Genomic DNA, 19,859 nt, shown 5'->3' with positions numbered 1-19,859 from the left:
ACTCCTGTTAGCATTTTAGCTCCAAACAGTGTTCAGGGAGCCATTTTTTCTAGTTTGTGTATTCAGATCAGAAAATAAAGCATAGAATTGTTTCACTTCTCCAACTTTCACCACCAAATTCTGGGTTAATTGTTTTGCCAAAGGACACGTCAGACATGTTGCATGGTTACGTCGTCATCTGTCACCACTACCCACATTATATAGTTAATGACATTCATGTTGAAACACTCTACAGCGTTTTCATGATCACTGGGTGAACTGACCCTTGGATGCACTTTGTTCGAGAAATGAACTTTAAAGATTTTGAAAAGCAACGTCACATTTACACAAAGGAGAGATGTGTTGGATGGTTTAGGATTTAAAGGAAGCGAAGGTTCATTTAATTGTTTCCAGTATTACCATTCCAATAGGGATCATTTTAATGTTCAGCCTCATTGTTATCTTCAATCTCCAAGTAAAAAATACTACAAGTTACAGTGGTCCCATTTGAAGGCTTAAAAATGGGCACATTTTAAGCCATCTTTTTTATCAGTTCCATTCTTTAATACACCTTTACTGCTAAAGTCTTCAGCCCGAGTCCATCACATGATCACGATGGCTTAACTCAGTAAAATGTTAAGTGATAGATTAACTAAGTCGAGCTCTTTTCAGACTTTTTTTCTATTTTCAAAAGTTGTTACAACATTAACCCAAGTCCTTTCTTTAGCTTATGCTGTTAGTGATTATTACTCTGCTCATTCCAGATTTTCTGTCAGAACTGATCATTTGTTGTCCTGAACATATCTTTACATTAACGTATCGTTTTAAAAAGCTTCATACTCTGGGTCACCACTCCCTCCAGGCGGATGACGTTGGGGTGGTCAAACTGGGCCATGATTGACGCCTCAGCCAGGAAGTCCCTCTTCTGTTTCTCCGTGTATCCTGCCTTCAGGGTCTTCAGGGCCACTGGGATGTCTCGCTTCCCCGGAAGTCTCATACGACCGTAACAAACTTCCCCAAACTCCCCTGAAATACACAACCAGGAGACATGAGAATGATTTTTACCTCAGAGGAACACATGCTGTCTTAAACACTAAAACATTTTGATGTTAATTTGAAATGTGATCACTTTATTGAGATAAACATGTAAGCATATGACTTTGACTCTTTCAAAATGTATGAATCCTTAATTATATGATTTCATTTAAATTATAAAACACAAAAGAGTATTTCTACTTTAAATAGTCATGACATTTAGATTGAATGTATTCATTATAGATGAAGTATCAAATGAATGTTTGCACATCGGCGTTGCTTAGAAACATATATTTATTGTTTTATACTTTTGAAAGTATAAACGCTTTAAGCCAAAACCACCAGATGCTTCGTTTTAGAGAGACAACTGAGAGGAGAATACATTCTTTCTTATTTAAACTTTTAACCTGATGATTTGAGGAATGAACAGATATTTTTGGTTACTCAAGTTCATTTGAGCTGCAGTTGAGTGATTCTGTGTTTTTATAGTGATGGTCTCATTGACTCTTCACACAGTTACATGCAGGGTATACATGTTGGTATATGTGTCTCCTTACAGGTCCATAAAGGTTTTTAACAAAGCATTGAAATACATATTTGCAATGTCTTTTAAAGTTCACATATCCCGTGGAACATAAATGAATTTATATATAAATCTGATCTCATTTGATCATGCATCTGCAGGCTCTGTATTTGAATGAACTAATAAATATTCACATTTATTTAAATACGACTTCATGTCTAGGTTTCATCCTTCTGACACTTTTGCAAATTACAGATCCATTTATTCGTAGGTTCTGAATGGATAATTGAAATTATAGTTAATTAAATATGAACAGTCAGAATGACTGCTTTGAGCAATCAAGTGTTTCATTTACAATCATTAAAGTATAAACTTTAATCCACTGTATTCAACATACTACGCTGCATCCCAACTATATTTTAAGACCAACTACTTCACGAGAACTAATGTTAAAGGAAGAATGTGCGACATTTTACACATAAATACAGCGTGACTGTTTTTACTGTGTTAACATGGACGGGATGGCCGGCTCCTCCCTTTGTGTATAAAAGCTTTTTAAGTCAAGGACTAGAGAAAAGAAGAAAAACATACTTACTGCTTATTTAGATGTCATGTAAGGGTTTTGAGATCATAGTCATTCTGTGTCAATTTATGTGCAATGTGAAGCTACGAGCTAACTAAAGTGTGCTAACATTAGCCTGCTAAGACTACAATGCAGGCCACAGGCGATTGCAGCTTGAGCAAAGGACAATTTTGTAAAACTCCTCCATGCGAGGAGGTGTGTCGCTGGAGGAGAGCGGAGGTTTATATTATGGAGGAGGTGCAGCCAGTTTGGTTTTTGTTCTATGCTGGTGCTCAAGGGCGACCTCTACTGGATCAAAAAGTTGCACATTCTTCCTTTAAGGCAGTGGTGTCAAAACTTATTTTCTTGCGGGCCAAAGTTGTCGTGTTAGAATCACTCGCAGGCCACAGGTTTTGTTTTTTAAAATATAGTTGAAAAAATAGTAAGGCTTTGTAGATCAGAATCAAAAGGCTCGCTAAAGAAACCCTTTAATAAAAGGAAATCAAATATTTTGATTTCTTCGTTCTACTTTATTAGTTTTTTTCTCAGAATCAAACCTGTAACGTGGTTCATTTTTTTTTGGGAAAGCTTTCTGCATTTAGCTCAGATCATTAAATGGTTAAACAACAATCCGCTTGTTTGCAAAAACTGTGCATACGTTTTTTTTTTCATTTCAGTTCACAAAACAAAATGTGTAAAATTGTAAAAGCTGTAGATTTAAAAAAAACAACAACATACAAGTTACTGAACCTTTTCTATTTTAGGAATATTGTTCAGCCCTTGTTAACATGAAAAATAAAAATAAGATAATGTCAATCTTTGGCTTCGGGCCAAAATCTTTGAAGTCACATGCCGCAAAAAAATCCCCTCAAGGACCGCAAATGGCCCTCGGGCCGCACTTTGGACACCCCTGCTTTAACGTAATGTCCTAACTCATATAGAGAAAAACAATTAAAGGCTACCAGTCGGAATTTTTATGCAAATCTGAGCTGATCATCCAATGTCCATTTTGTCATCAGCGCTTATCTTTAGTTTAGAAGAACTTTTCTACGTCGATTGCTGTAATTTTATACTTTCCATTACGGTGTGAGTCTGCAGGGTTTATAACAAGCACAGTGTATAGCGGAGCTGACACACCGTTAGTATTCCCTCCCTGTCTGAGGAGCTTTGATTGACAGCCCCACGCAACGCTCTGATTCCGCTCTGCCATCCTCCTCTCTGCTGCACACCACAGCTTTTACACCGGCCAATGATTTTAAGTTAGCTCAGCCAATGATTCTTACTGTGTGTGTGTGTGTGTGTGTGTGTGTGTGTGTGTGTGTGTGTGTGTGTGTGTGTGTGTGTGTGTGTGTGTGTGTGTGTGTGTGTGTGTGTGTGTTTGTGTGTGCTGTGATAGTGTGTGAGTTCATGGTTTTACCTGAACCAATGATTTTCTCTATTTTGATCCTGGAAGCTTCAATTTCTCGGGCAAACTCGTGCACCGCCTGGCAGGGGTCCTCGTATGTGTGCGGGTCGATATAGAACCTCGTGTCGGGGAATGACACTAAGATAAACAACATTAGCATTTGGTCACATATCGGAGAATGAGCGCAACATCGCATCTGAGCCCCTGTCACTGGTGTGTGCGGAGGGGAAACTTGATGAAAAGGGAAGAAATGACTTGCAGAAAGGAGCAGACAGAGAGAGGGGGAGAATGAACAGCATGCGAGGGAATAAAGCCTGTGTGCTCCTGTAATCACTCAGCGCGTGATGAAAATTGTTTGCTCTAAGGATGAACTTTATTACATGGGGATGAAAATGCGACCTCTTTGCAAGGAATGCGATCTAATCTATTACTGGTAATAATTCGGGAATGGGCCAAACATACCGTGACCGTTCTGGTAATGCATCTTCTCCTCGTCAGAGTCCTGGAAAGCTTTGCTGTAGCCACAGTGTCTGTACAAACCACACGCATACACACACAAGAGGACACACACACACACACACACACACACACATAAACATACAGTGGGATGAATACAGGACAATCATGAAACATTTGTGCTATCAGACTCTAACCACAGCTTATAATTAATAAATCAATAATTGTTCAAGAGAAATGATTAACTTCAGCAGAGCTATTCATCACTTAGTGATGCTTAGTTATTAATGAAGAACAACCAGTCAACCTGTTCCCCCCGCTAATGAGCTTTTACATTGTTAACAAGGTAGAGGGGAGAGAGGGCAGAGAATGCTTAAAGGGTCAATGCTGGCACGTTACACTCCATACTTACAATTTAAAGAATAGAAAACAGTATTCATGTGAGGGAGGAACAATAAACATGTCTCAGGAGGGGACTTAGGAGAGACAGGGCAACACATTCAAAGCCTTCTATTAAACAGAGATTAAAATACTGGCAGCCTGCCTCACTGTCTTTATGAATCCAGAGCTTCTGAGCCAGTCATTCAAATGACTTCACTCCCACTGAGCTGGGGTTAAGTTCACTGACTTCTGCCTCTATTTCAATGTCTTGCATAAGTGTATTGTTACTGCTTATTTAACCTTTGACATTCTTTTTTTATGTTACTTAAAAACACTCAGTTCCTTCATGAAGAGAATTGGTGTGGAAATAACAGATCTATGATTTGATTTGAGGTAAGAATCTTCAATAACTGGATAAAAAACACTGGCGGCCCTTTTGAGTTCCAATTCAATTCAGACAGTATTCATACAAAGTGTCTTCATACTGCCTCCCATCAGTGTCTGGGTCAGTGTCACCTTGTCTGTGTCAAGTTTTGATTTAAAATGTATAGGGGGAATAAAAACACAGTTTTGGCCTTCATAAAAATCTTTAGTTTTCATTTTGATTGATTAATTTGATTTATTTCACAGCTGCACATTTATAGAAATTTTGAAAGCTGGCAATGCTTTTAAGATGTCTACAACCTTCAGAAGTTGGTTTCTTTCAACACAAATCACTGACTTATTCAAACTCCCAGAGACTTAGGTAGAAAGCTTATCTGCAGTTCAGGTATATAAGTACGATAGTCTCTGGTGTTTGTGGGTGTTTATTTATCTGTGAGGAGGTTATCAACCCATAACTCTCTTTTTTTTGGATTCTCCATCTCAGTATGGTTACATAAACATGATTTTGTCCGGATAATATTTTTTCTCATCCTTCAATGTTTTCTGTTATTGCTCCTCAAACAGATTGTAATGAAACAAAATGAAAAAAATGCATTGAAGTAGGAATTAATTAAGTGCAATGAAATTAATTATTCGGTGCAGTACTACAGAGATGTTAGCTGAAGACATCAAACGGGAGGAAGGGGGGGCTGATGGGATAATTGGGAACATTTGGCTCGCAATCTACTGGACATGAATCAACATAATTAACTTCAATATGAGGTGGAAATTACGAGTTAGGAAATTAGCTTGTTATTAAGACAGTGAGGAGACGTTACGGGTTGAGGAGGCGGGATAAGCTAAAGCATTAGCTTTAAAACAAAAAAAAATCCTTTCTACTCACAGTCTTTATTACTGATAGAAAAGCATGCACACTATTTGTGTGCTTAGACATTTTAAACATTTCATGATGACAAGGGGCACTAAAGGTATTTTATATTCTGAAAAGACAGGCTTAAGTGAGATCCTTCTCCGTTTCTGGAGAAAAAATGTTAGCTTTCCTTTAAAGCCTCTCTCAGATTACAGCCTACTTTCATTTGACTTGCAGGCAATACTACATGTGGGAGAAGCAGGGAGGAAAAAACAGTGCACACGGGGCTTTGATCACAGGCAACATTACACAAGAGAGATACGGTAGAGTAGTGTAAGAAAGTGTTCCACACACAGCAGCGATGGGTAGTGTGGTAAAGTGTAGCCTTGCCGTTTCCTGCAGATTATGATGGCCAGAAAGGTGACCAGGCAGGATACCAGGGCCATGCAGATCCAGATTATGGACATGGTGTTGTAGCGCAGAGGAGCTGAGAACACACAAAATAACAAAACACACACAGTGTAAGGAAAAGGTGGCGCCGACAGTGGAGAGTTTGCAGTTTACACCGACACACACACACACACGCGCTGACACCGTCTGGCAAACACAAGCGGCAGGTGGAGTGTTCTTGCTCAAACAAGATAAACAAGAATCTGGAGCTTCATTAAAGAGCTCTGCGCTTTTTTTAATTGCTTCCTGTTTGCGTTTGAAAGTTTGTCAGTGGCATTAGAGGTAGGAAATATTCAGCGTATGTTGTCATCTAGTTAGAAAGACTTAACGCTGCTGTCCAAACCTGTGATTGATCCTCTACCATTCAATACACTTTTATATTCAAAAACTCCTGGACGTGTGAGACGCTATGTATGAGGAAAAAAAAATCTTACAAGGAATCTGCCACTGTCAACATTTTAAAACCTGTTCTCTCTTCCACAGTCAGTTTGTCGTTTCAGTGCGATCGCTGCGACCCTCCTCCGCCTCAGTCACATCCATTCCAGCTCAGCAGAGTTCAGATAAAGACTCAGACACTCCTCATCCCATCCTCTATTCTCCTATCACCACCACCACCAGGTTCTAGACTCCATAAGGGGGCACCCTATCCTGCTGCTGGCCTCGCTACCCCTCTGAGTGCATGAAGTCATCATGACGGAGTCTAATCGGCAAAGACTTTGCATATTTATCTTTCCTAAATGTTTTAAATAAATAATTGCAAACTCTTACTTCAGACTTTCCTGGTGACTTGATAGTGTACTAACCTGTTTGTTATTTTAAAGAGTAGCACATAGCCTAACAAATATGTTTGAATTAAACTACTTTTATGACCCTCAGTGAATTCAGATTTCTGCAGAAATTAAAGACAAATATATAAAATCCAATAACTTAAAAGTATGAAATTACAATTTAAAAATGACGGCAGTGACTGTAACTGTTTCTGATGGGATGAGGGACTTCATTGCCTAAACCGTGAACAGTGACATTCAACCTGGTGCTGATACTGAAATGTACACATGTTTCTCATGATATTGTCCTTTTGTCATTACTATCAAATATCAAATGTAACGCTTTTTAAAATTCACCAAATTCCAAGAAAATGGCTTAACATTTTTAACTAGTATTTTTTGTTTACCTTAAACAGCTAGTTGAGGGTCAAACCTGCGCCTAACCACCCAGCACACTAAAACTTTTTATTTTATTTTCTGCCCACTGATGAACTTAAGCCACCACATTCCTCACATGTCCTCCACCTCCAGATATTTCCCCTCGAGGCTTTTTGGGATAGTTGTTCTGCAAGTACAGTTCAGCTATTAGCATCACAGGTTCCTCCAGGGAAGGACTAGGGATTGAACACCTCACTGTGTATTAGGATCCCTGCCTCAGGGCTGTGTTTAAGCCCTCTTCAGGGCTGCATGTACCAAAACTCACTGTAGCCACTTTCAGCACCAGTAAGAAATGACAGGATTACATATTGTATCGGATATGATTGCAAGAGACAAATAACTTGATGACTGACTGAATGATTAAAAGATGAGAAGTTCTAAATTCAAAACATGTTTCAGTGAAGATTAAAGTATGTGTACTTCATGCATTGATGCTCTTTATATGTTAAATAAAGAGTCAATAGCTTTTCCTAATAACTAAATATAATATTTAAAAAAAGTAATGCTATTAAACATCTGTGAGGATTAACTAAATAAAAATATGTCACTATCTTTTTGTGGATAATGATGAGTTTCACTATGTAAGCTACAGCTTTTCCTCCTGATGGCAAATGGCCATCACCTAAGGACCATTAACATCTGCTAAAAATGTCCTGAAAAGCTATCCAAATATTGTAAAGTTAATTCAGTCTTCTTGAAAATGATGGGACTGCCATTTCTTCCTTCAAATGAACATGAATATGAGGTTACCTCCAAAAATGTACTACAGATGGAATAAAAGTCAGTATTGTAGGTTAACTCCACCGTGTTTGCTGAAAGCAGACGAGGAAAAAGGCTACCCAGACTGTTTTTCATAAACTTTAGGACGTATCGATTAGTCAGCATGTAGGCTAGTGGGATTTGTGCCGTCCTCTTGCTTCCAGTGTGAAAATGAATCAGTATCAAGAGGAGGAGAGTCGGGGTCCAGTGAGCAGCGGAATGAAAGGAGACTATTAGTCAAAGAAACAGCACTGGGACTCCAACCAGGCGGGAGGTTTAGCTTTGCAGACCTAGAGTCTGTTCTGCACGCTATCTGCCAAATCCCCTATTAGGAGAGAAAAATGTTCTAATAAAAGGTTGTTTTTTTGTTGTTGTTATTCCTAACTTTGAGAGTTGTACTTGCCTCAGGTGGACAGACCCGTGAAGACTTCCACCCGACCCCGGCTCTGTGTACAGCTGTTTGAAGCTGGGATACGCTGCAGTTCAGCTGACAGGGGTGACCCTCTAACAAAGTGCAGATCAATGAAAACAGAGGGATGGACTCAGGCGGTTACCGGCCTCTCTGACACCCAGGACTCTTTAGCCCTTGACCCATGCCTGTGCAGCCTGGCCTGGCTTTGAGAAACTCTCTGTGCCAAATCCTTTAACACATCAAACCATTTTTTAACTGGACTTTTTCCAGTGTGTAACAGAACATACAGCTGCTAGAGGGTGGGAGGGAGGTTTTGAGCAGCTGCCTTCTTCCTGTTTCTGTGTTTCTTGTAGAGCATCACAAACTCACCTGCTTTCCCAGTCTGGATCTCCACGTTCTGGCTGAAGCGTCCACAGCCAGCTGATGTTCTGGCTCGGACCTGGAAGATGTACTTAGTGCCCGGCTTCAGCCCTGACACACGGGCACTGGTATTTTTAGACTTCAGAGTGGAGTAACTTTGCTCTTCATTGTCCTGTAAAGGAGACAGCTGTAGTGAAGATAACGTTTAAGAGGACTTTCTGGACAGTTTATGAGCTCTGAAAACAAAAGCTCTGCAGACACCTTATAGGAAGGGGTTTGTAATCAAGCATGTGATGTAGACTGATGTAGAGTGGTATATTTCACAACACGAAAACATGAACAAATACGTCGGATGGTGTAAAGTTTTTTATTGGTTACATTTAAATCTGCAATCAACTGTCACAGATTTGGACACATGGGAGCAGAAACAAGTTGTTTAAACCGGCTGTGGGTCAGTTGGTAGAGTCGGTCGTCTCTCAACCGGAAGGTCGAGGGTTCAATCCCCAGCTCCTGCAGCAACATGTCCGATGTGTCCTTGGGCAAGACACTTAACCCTGAATTGCTCCCACTGCTTCGTGTATGAATGTGTGTGAATGGGATTAGTTATTCATGATGGTCACTCCAGTACACTCCAGAAACCCTCAATCATTTGAGGGTTTGATTATTGATGTCTACCTGGTCTGTACAAGTCTAATATTCACTCTCTTATAGCTGCTTTGAGATAGTTTGAAGAAACGATACGGCTCACTATACTTATTGCTTATTTGTCTCTCTGTCTTTTTTCTGAAAACAAATGCTTTCAGTGGTTAAAAACAAAGATATAAAAACATTGTAAGTGTGAGCAAACAGCGCAACTCACTGAGGGGAGTTTGAGTTTGGTTGGAGACGGTTCTTCATAGTTCAATCACGATCAGAAACACCTTTTTAAATTTCCTCTTCTCACGTTGTCATTTCTTTAATTTATTGATAAAGCCGACTTGAAGAGAAGAAACATAATGCATTGAACAGATATGCATATGGTTGAACAGGAGAATAATATTAACTAGTTAGCTGTGAGGGATCTGCTGGTTACACTTAGATTTTAATGAATCAGAGTGTATTTGTGCTTTTCAGAGATTACTGCAGATAAATGAACAGGACAGCTTGATGACATTTATCTTGTGATTTTCCACTGGATAGAGTACCTTGATGTGTCAGCGGGGGTTAAATTAGGACAGTGTCTGTCAGAGCTGAGCACCGCCTCATGAATACGTCCATGGTTGCCAACTCTCACAGAGTGGTGCAGGACACCTGCTCTCAGGCTCTAACGCCAAACAAACAAACTGCACGCCAAATAACAGCGTGCCTCAAAGCAGCTCCTTCATAAGAAACATCATTTAATAAGATCAGGTAGACACTAACTTTGGTTAACCAATTAGGGGTCTGTCATGTCATTAAATGTAAGCTGGAGTTTTCCATTAAATTTAAAATGTGTCTGCACTTCAACAGAATCAGACTCTAACAGCAGCCCTGTGTTTCTGTACAGATGTGGTAAGTACAAAGTTTTAAGATTGAAAGTGAATTTATTTGGAGTAGAGCGAATATTCCTCGGCTGCATCAAAGCTGTAAAACTTTTTTTTTTTTTTTCAGAAAAGGTCAAAACACCTTTTTAAAAATCAAATATTTTATCCTGTTATGTCATCTGATGAATACATGGAGTTTAAAAAAAATTGCAATTAAATTTGTTACCATACAATACTGAGTTCACTATAAAATGTAATCAGTAATATGATAACTTGATTTTAATTACCTGACAATAAATATAACAACATATCCCTTTTACTTACTTTTCTATATAAAACAAGAAATGTTTTTACATTTTGATGTTGTATAGATACTAATAACACAATGCATATTTTGCTTTATAAAATGTGATATTGATAATATTTAGCAAAAACATTTTGAAACTTTTGTTAAAACTAATTGAGTTAAAAAAAATATATTTTCTTTTGTAGCCTGTGTTTCTCCCACTGAAGCACATACAAGTTTTAAAAGACAAATGATTTTCTCAACTTTGTAAATGGTACAACAGACTTGAGCTTTTATATCATTTTTTGTAATATTCAGACTCAAAGCACTTTTCCACCGCACCAACTCATTCACACACTGAATTCAGAGGCTGCTCTGTAAAGTGTCCATCAGTAATAACTAATCCATCCACTCACATTCACACGCCGCTGAAAAAGCAGCAGGAGCAATTCAGGGTTAAGTGTCTTACCCAATGACACATTGACATGTCGCTGCAGGAGCTGGGGATCAAACCCCCCGACCTTCTGGATGAGAGCAGCAGACTACCACTGATCCACAGTGGACGGGTTGTGTCACCTTCATTCAGGTTCTTAAAAAGTTGGGTCATTACAACTGACTCTTACATGTCAATAATTAGTCCAAATTCTAAAAACACCAGCGCACAGAGTAATCTCTAATATGTAGTCATCTCTATGCCACTCGTTCAGACAAGTAGAGTTTCAGTACTGCTCCCCAGTGTATGTTATTAATATGTTTTAGTGCGTGGAGATGTTTTACATGCTGCATCATATTGGTTTTCCAATTTGTGGCGTTTATAAGACTCTTGCAATATTTGCACTCTTATTGACTTGTTAGCTGAACTTCACATCTACTCTCCTGCTTTGAAACAAGACTCATTGTCTTCTTTGACGTCAAACAAGAGAAGCCCAAAGTAGATAGCGCCCTCTGCTGGTTAAAATACACAGTATTGCAAAATCTATTTTATTAAATCGATTTAAATTGTCAGTATATGCACCTACTGTATTTTTAATTGTATTGTGAGGTTTTGTTACATCCTAGTTGCATAATATTTATATACTGTTATAATGTTCAGTAGTCACATTGCAGCGTGCAGGATGATAATCATTCAGATGATCTGTGAACAGACATGTATTCAATGCAAGGACATGAGTTTTATTGCTAAGAAATTAGTCATTGAACCAAAAGTCTGCAAGTTAGCAGCATTGGGTGATTTATAATAGTATACAAAGTATTATTTTATTGTCTTCACACTTTTATTTCCTCATATTTGTCACCTTCACAAAAACATGTTTAAAGGTGCACTATGTCGATTTGGAATTGAAATTTTAAAGTTGGAGAAGTGAAACACTTCTATGCTATATATTCTGAAATAAATACACAAACTTTAGTCAAAGGAAAAAATGGCTCCCTGAACTCTGTTTGGAGCTAAAAATCTACCAGGAGAGTTACTGTTTCACTGTTGCGGGATCACCACCATAACTTCTCGTTTAGCATTTTATCTTTAAACAGTGTTCCAGGGATCTAATTTTCCTCTGAGGACAGTTTGTGTATGGAATTGTGAACATTTACCACAGAATCTGTACACTTCTCCAACTTTCACATTTATCTACCAAAACTCAAAAGGTGCACCTTTACCTTGACCCTTAACGTTTTCCCAGTTCTCTGTGGTTGTGGTCATGCAGATTGTCTAGTTTTTAAGACGAGGGATCTCCCTTCTGTCTTCCACACACACATCTTATCATCTGATATCTAGTCTGTTTTTTCATTCAGCTTGTCCCTTTACATTTTGCTTTAGAGCTGTAGCGAGTAATGGATTCCAGCTTTGGGGGGGTAATTGAAATACTTAACATAATCCAGAAATCAGAGGTAATATTTCCATCACTTAAGTGCTTGTAGCTTTATATTTGTGCTTCACCAGTTACTGCCAGGATTTTATTCCTCACTTCATGATGCTTGATGTATTACAATAATCTAATCTGATAAACACTTGCGTCATCAAATTCAATTTTTACAACATCATTTTACAAACAAAGCTGTGCCAAGTGTCTTCAGTCATTTGAAGAAACATCAATGGATGGGAAAGGGCAGATTGTGCTGGATCTTAAATTATCATAAATGAATAAAACGGGTCTGCCAGTCAAACGTAATTGGCAGGTAACTACCTGAGATATCTTTTGATCTGATTCTATCAGCCAGAACGCTGACAGGCACTGTGAGGAGTGTTGGTCTTATTTTCTCGCTTCCTCTCAGATTAAAGATTCATTTATGTTACATCATTTGTTAGAAAGTAAATTCTCGAGCTTACTATGCCTAACTGGCATTGATTTTTTTATAAGCCTCCAGTCATTAAAAATGGGATGCATTTGTTGTTTTTAAGGATATGTCTCTATCTGAAGTCTTGATTAATAATGAAGTTCATTTTCCTCTTCTCGTTTTGTTATCATCCACATTCTGCAGCATATTCACAAACAGCGATTCTTTCCAAGTGTGGAGGTAAAGTAAGTTCAGCACTAATAAGAAGTGCAAGGTGCATATAAACAGCAGAAAAAGTGAATCATTCATGTGTCCTTAGAAAGGATAAGAGCCTAATTATGAAGAAGTGCAAGGTGCAGAAGTAAGAGCCTTTTTGTGTCTTTATTATCATCCTCAGCTATAGTGTGCTGCTGCAGCGACTGCCAGCCTCGCTGTGACTCATGGTTGTTTAGTACAGTAGTAGAGAAGCCTTAGGATAGCACATTGCTGACTTGTCCACTTGAAATCCCCCACAGACGTCCCCCCACCCCAGGCGAGGCCAGATTAAGACACCAGTGCGAGAGACGAGCTAATCCTTCAGCACTCCCCACACCATCCTGCTTGTTGGGCTATGAGACTGCCTGTTCCCCGTCTGCTTCCTCTGCAATTAGCTGATTTCTATCGTCACATACAACTACACGTGCACATTCACACACACACACACACACACACACACACACACACACACACACACACACACACACACACACACACAGCAGCAATTAGCTCATCACGAGGCTTATTCGCTCGCCAGCCGCTCGCTGTCACTGTCACTTTTGCTAAGTTGGAATCTACACCGACTCATCCTCCTCATTGCTCTCCCTCTCTCGACCCCCATTTCCTTTCAATTAGCCGAGCTGCCAGCAGGATCTTTTTCTTGGATTAAGTTATCCAGAGTCTATCCAACCGCCACTGCTCTGCATTTAAAGTTATCTCAGCTCCGTTTAGTCGCAGCCTTTTTGAAGACAATGTTCTCAGGTAGAGTGGAGACCATGACACTGCTCTTCCTCTCAAAAGCTGTCTGAACAGTTTCCTGTAAGCCGTTTGTAGGTAAATACACTCAATGTGTTGATAAGTCCTTAGTACGAGTTTATCTATATTTTGAGGTATGTGCTTTTTAAATGTAGTTATGGAGCGGTACAGTGAAAGCAGATGGTGAAGTACCTTCTCATAGTACTTGATGTCGTACTCCAGAATCACTCCGTTTGGCTGGTGGGGTTCATGCCACATCAGAATCACACTGTCTTGACTGGTGTTCTCCTGACGGATCGCCATGACCTCCGAGGGAGCTGCACAAGAAACAGGAGAGATTACTGCTTTGTCAGCTCCAAATGTGTTGATGAATAAACTCCACATGTAAGAGAGTCAGTCATGTTAACACTTCATGAAACGTGGTGTTGATAGCTACATCTGCTGGAGCAGACTTCATGCCGTCTCTGAAAAGATGTGAACATTCTGACAGACGAGATAGCCATGTGGTTACAATCCAGACAAACCTAGCCTCAATCGTCCAGGCAGCATTTGTTTTCAGTGCATTCAGATGATAACAAATGATCATTCACGATTGCAGTTAATATTTGGTTACAGCGAGGCAGAAGAAATGTTTCAGTTTGAGAAAAGATTTAGGTTATGGACGAACCACTTCCTCCAAGACTTTCGCTTGCTATCTTAACATCAGGACACCAAATACAAAATCTGCATAGCCACAAGTTCATTCACCCTTTAGCATTCTTTCTCTCCCCTAGTGATTTCTCTGCAGAAATTGTGACTATCTGAGGACCATTTTCAAGAAAAAGAGAGAGAACGTCCACTGATCAATCACAGATGGTATTGTTCTCGAGAAAGGATAATAAGATAACCACACCAGATGCAATTTAAGTCCTTCCAGATTTACTTATATACGTATATATATATTTGAATTCGGCCTTTGAACACCAAAATCTGATTAGTTCATCTTTTAATCCATGAAGTTTGTGCCAGATTTTGAGGGTATTCCCTCCAGGTGTTCCTGTGATTTCACTTTCAAAAAAATAGGACAGAATAATGGACAGGAAAGTGATTTTCCAAGACGTTATTAAATTGAAATGACGTTGACCTCTGATAGAAAATGCCATCAGGTCATGATTTCATCCCACGAGATGATGACAAAGTGACAAAGTCAGAACATTTTATCTTGATTAATGATAAAAACCCACCACGAGTCCTTCCATTTGAATAACTTTCTAAAGGGGTTCCTCAGACATCAGACTCAAAAGAATGGAAGGTACAGACAGCTCACCTGAAATAAACACAATGCCTGCAGCCAGAGTTGTCCCTGTGTGCCTAAAAAATGAAACACAGGCTTCTTGAATACTAGTAGAGGAACCCATTGTGACTGATACACAGAGCAGTGTACAAAATACAGAGCTCAGCTACAGTTTCTGTTCTGTAGGATGATGACCACATTGATCTCTTGTCAGTGCAACATGTTTAGTTTTATTCATCAGAATGACCACTGACATCTCTCCAGTTCTACTCTATTGTTTATTTGGCTCGATCACGGTGGTTGGACTTTGATGGCAGACCACATTAGGAGGCACTTTCGTTTATTCTTTTAACACCACAACCTCAAATTCAGACACTAGTCCAGTGGATTTAAACCACTGGAAACTTTTCTACATTAAAATAAATGAGTGCTGGCTGCAGGAAGGACAGATGAAAAAAATTGAAATCGTCTTTTCAACATTTGACAGCATATTTATAGATCATACATCATTTATATTTGATTTCAGGTATGACTTAATAGAGTCAAACAACCAATGGCAGATCACTCTGCATATCCGGTCCCTATTGTTTTAGTTTTTTAGGGACAGTATGGAGAGAAAAGTCTCAGAGCTGGACACAAGTTCTGTTTGCTGACAATTGCAACTTCTCTAGCAAGTCCTTATGGAAGCAAAGCTTTTGTGCACCAACCTGTTTTCCATAATCAGCAGAACATTTCATTGAGACAGCACATTTCTTTCAAAGTTACATGTTTTGACACCTTTGCTAAATTTGACAGTAAGAGTGAGAAAGCGCTGTGGTCGGTTTCAGAGTTGAAATGAGGCGGCTGCAAGTCAGCCACCAAAAAAAAATTATATTTCAAATGTATTTTTATTTTGGATAACTCAGGTTAACGGTAACAAGCAGAAATCTTGAGCAGAACCAGACTCATGTTGAACAGCCATCTACTGCAACTGTGAAGGGCTTGATTCAGCAGAGCAATAACATAAACAATTAAAATTGTGAAAGCTTATAGTATAAGCTTAAACAACAAAGTATGATAGCAGTCCGATCACTCTAATATTAACATTAGAACCTTTGCAGACAATAATAATAATTAAATCAGTAGCTTATAGCATACAGATCGATCCAATTTTTTAATTGGACGGCATATAATTAGACTGCTTTAAAATACCTGTTGGGTCTAACCAGGTAAATTCTTGATACGTAGAATTAGCCCATCATGCCTTGTTTTCCATGATGCCTTATGCAGGATAACAAAGTCTATTCACCTGGTTGAATATAGTTTACACGTAGGTACTTACATTTTGTGATGTTAATGTCATGCTTCAGAGGATGTTGTTTTATGCAGATAAATCTCAGTTTGTGTGACTCTGTTGTTTCCCATGATGACTGCAGATGTCCTTGCAGTTGACATAAAAGCATACGTTGGCTCTAAACGCCATGAAGTGTAGCAAGATTAAAATAAAATAAAAATGTTGAGCCATCATTTTAGATACCTCAATATGAGACATGTACCACACATAAAACCTTAAATAACCACGATGGCCAGGTACTGATAAATGCTGATGAAATCTTTAAGATAGTAAGAACTTTTGATTTTAAACGACACTCGGGGAGGACCTCTTGCGGCCCGCCTTGCAGTAACCTCGAGGCCCACCAGGGGGCCACAGCCCAAGCTTTAAGAAGTTCTGCTCTACTGTGTTTTACAAACATGAATTCAGTGGAAATGTTTCACTCTTCAACATTATCATTCTGATATTCTGTTGAGCCTGACAAGAATAAAATAAGGCCCTTGCAATGAATCTCTTTCATTTTGATCACTAATGACTTCTGAACACCGGTTTCATTACTTGTAAGGAATATTCTCAGAGCCGGAGGTCTGCGATTGGAGTAGTAAACCAGACGAGACAGCTGGTGCTACGCTTGGCCTGAAAACCACTGCATGATACTGTATGTCTGACAATGATGCTATGAGAGCATGACAGTGACGCTGCAGCCAAGAAGCAAAACAATGAGCTGAAACTCTTCACAGAGCTCCATAAAGCTGAGGACAGCTGTACCTAGGTGAACAAATGTCTGTAGGCTCATCACTTTGAGAGACCTCTTTCACATCGTCACAACATAAAAAAAAAAAAAAAAAATGGTACAGCTTCTTTTTGCTTTCACTAGAAGTGTAACACCTAGAACTGTACAAACAGTCTTCAGTTATAAATGGACATGTGAATAAAAGGTAAATCGTTTAATTGCAATTTAAGAGCCAGAATAAATCCAGTTTACCAAAGCACACTTTCTTAATAGTGATTAGCTGTCCTGTTTTACTGATGCCATCTTAAAACAAAATGTTTGTTGTTTTTTTAGAATCTTTTTGGGGCTATTATTTGCATTCATTTAATAGGACAGCCGAAGAGAGACAGGAAATGTTGGGAGGAGAGAGTTGGGGTTGATATGTAGCAGAGGCGTGAGTTCGGATTCTTACCCACAGCCGCTGGGACGAGGACTATAGCCTCTGCAAATGGCGCGCGTGACAGAACCGCTAGGCTATCTGGCGCCCCTGTTGTTTTTGAGTTTGTTTATTTCTGTGTTTCCTTAGTAGACATAAAAGTGAAGAGGAACTTGTGGATATATATTGGCCTTTTTTTTTGGAGCATATACAGTTTACATATATACAGTAGCCAAATGCGATAGACATGAAAACAAGATTTCTTCATGAAAAAAAAAGTGTTTTCATTGTTTGGCTAGAAACTTGTGTTAAGGTGACAATCGTTCAACCCATTTGAATTGAAGTAGTAAACAGATATTCTGATTTAAAAGGAAAATTCAGTTTTTCTGGTAAAAACTGCTTACGTATGCAATGCAGCACAGCCTTCAAGATGAGTAATTGTCCATCACTGTTCTGAACCCTACCTGCCTGGTTTGTTGTGATGTTGGCCACGGCGTAAAGCGACGGCTCATTGCTCAGGTGTGTCACCGCGTTCATGGCCAGGATACGGAAGGAGTAGTTGGTGTGAGCCACCAGATTGAGCACCGTCACCCACGGCTCTGTCAGGCCTGTCTGCCGGGGAACGAATCGAACAGCTGCAGTTCCTGTACGCTCCACCAATCCTCCTCCACCTCCTCCTCCTCCTCCTCCCCCGACCCCTATACTCGCTCCAGTTTTCCCCCCACCGGAGCCTCCGGGGTAGGATGAGCAGTCCTCGCAGAGCCCTCCTTCCCCTGAGCATTTCTGACACAACACGCCGTACTGCAGGTCGCTGCGACCGCCGGTATCCAGAGGGCGATCCCACTCTAGATTTACAGACGTCCCATTGACTGAGGAGATGACGCTGACTGGAGCAGATGGAGGGCCTGGAGAACAGAAAGACGGAGGTTTCGGTTCATTCACACGTTTGATCGCTGTCGGGAAAAAAGTAAATTGCATTTCTTAAGGCACAGATAGCTTTTGCACAACGTTCCATAGCTGCTGTATGTTATCGGTGTATGCGAATGACTTTGAACTACTTGGAGATGTTCCTGCCTGAGGGATTAGTTGATCTTGTGTACCGTGTGTTTGCGCTTACGGGAGCAAGGAGCTGCTGCTGGGTCATCCGCTGCTCGATAGTAGTTGGAGTCGCAGGGGCAGGAGAGGGCAGCTCTGGTCTCTGAGTGGCTGTGTTGAGGACATTTACCACACAGGCCGTCTCCCGCCACCGGTTTATAGAAGCCCACCTCACATGCTGCACAGATAGAGAGAGAGAGAGAGAGAGGGGGGGGGGGGGGGGAGATAATAAATAGAGTAAATAGAGAACTTGTGAGAAAGGGCTCTGCACTGCCATAATCACTGAGGCCATGATAAAAATGAGAGCGTGCAGCCAGAGAGGCATGAATCACACTCCTATAGCAAGCTGTGCATATTATCACTGCTTCAACTTTTTTTAAACTGTGTCATCTTCTCCAAAGCATTCATTTTAGGACATGTCCCCCCCCCCTCCTCCTCCTCTTGCCCCCCTCCTCCAAATCTATGTATAATTACAGGCCTTGTAGCCGTAGAGACCATGGAGCAGGGGAGATGAAAGTCATACTTCTTTCTGCTCAGATTTGGGCTGAAAAGGCTCTGCACTGTTGATACTCCCAGTGGGACTCTCCGAATCCAGACCCTGTTTCAACCTTATTCAACTCCTCTGATACATATTCACTTTTAACTCTGCACTGATTAATAATGGAGGGAGCTCTGATAAATATATTCTCTTTCCGAGCAGTTAATAGGCTGCTGCTATGTTAAATGGGGCAGGGGTAAACCTCGCACACACTCGTATGAAGAGCAGCAGCAAGACACAGCTTGTGCTCTTCCTTGCAGGGTAATTTATGTTTCTGTAGAATGCTGAGTGTTAGTTTACAGATGTTCTGTTTTTCCAACCTTTCTTTTTTAAGTTGATAGAAGACCGTTTGAGGTGCTTAGACTTCAAAGGGGCTGAAAGGAGCATGGAATTGGATAACCAACACGGGTGAAATGCTCACAAAGAGAACATTTAGGATGTACTCTGGATTAGCGGCTGAGACATTTTTAGATGCGATTGAAAAGGAATAAAAACCTTCCTTAGCTTGTACCTGAAAAGTACACGTGAAAACGTCTACGACGGTTTGACAAAAACACACAAAGACACACACACACACACACACACACACACACACACACACACACACACTGGATGCGCAATTCAACCATGTGATTAGAGTTTATGACATCCTGAATTGG

The 19,859-nt window shown here is 40.0% G+C and overlaps 1 protein-coding gene across 8 annotated transcripts in view; it reads right to left on the bottom strand.

Annotated features, from left to right (window-relative positions):
- Window positions 1-19,859, bottom strand: part of epha8 (eph receptor A8) — a 125,604-nt gene that overhangs the window by 13,731 nt on the left and 92,014 nt on the right. For 3 of the 8 annotated variants that reach the window (XM_029277109.2, XM_029277115.2, XM_029277111.2), the window contains exons 7-14: window positions 18,685-18,840; window positions 18,032-18,472; window positions 14,027-14,151; window positions 8,771-8,948; window positions 5,930-6,062; window positions 3,967-4,034; window positions 3,517-3,642; window positions 820-1,005 (exon numbers count right to left, since the gene is read on the bottom strand). In XM_029277109.2, coding sequence (XP_029132942.1) covers window positions 820-1,005; window positions 3,517-3,642; window positions 3,967-4,034; window positions 5,930-6,062; window positions 8,771-8,948; window positions 14,027-14,151; window positions 18,032-18,472; window positions 18,685-18,840 — 1,413 coding nt within the window. The remainder of the gene's footprint in view (window positions 1-819; window positions 1,006-3,516; window positions 3,643-3,966; window positions 4,035-5,929; window positions 6,063-8,770; window positions 8,949-14,026; window positions 14,152-18,031; window positions 18,473-18,684; window positions 18,841-19,859) is intronic. The other 5 variants (XM_029277110.2, XM_020632719.3, XM_029277113.2 and 2 more) reach the window with 3 other exon arrangements.

The sequence above is a fragment of the Labrus bergylta genome, chromosome 5 (genome assembly GCF_963930695.1).
Source record: "Labrus bergylta chromosome 5, fLabBer1.1, whole genome shotgun sequence".
Lineage (NCBI taxonomy): Eukaryota > Metazoa > Chordata > Actinopteri > Labriformes > Labridae > Labrus > Labrus bergylta.
The sequence above is the reverse complement of the archived record's forward strand: the minus strand, read 5'-3'. Positions and strand labels throughout refer to the sequence as shown.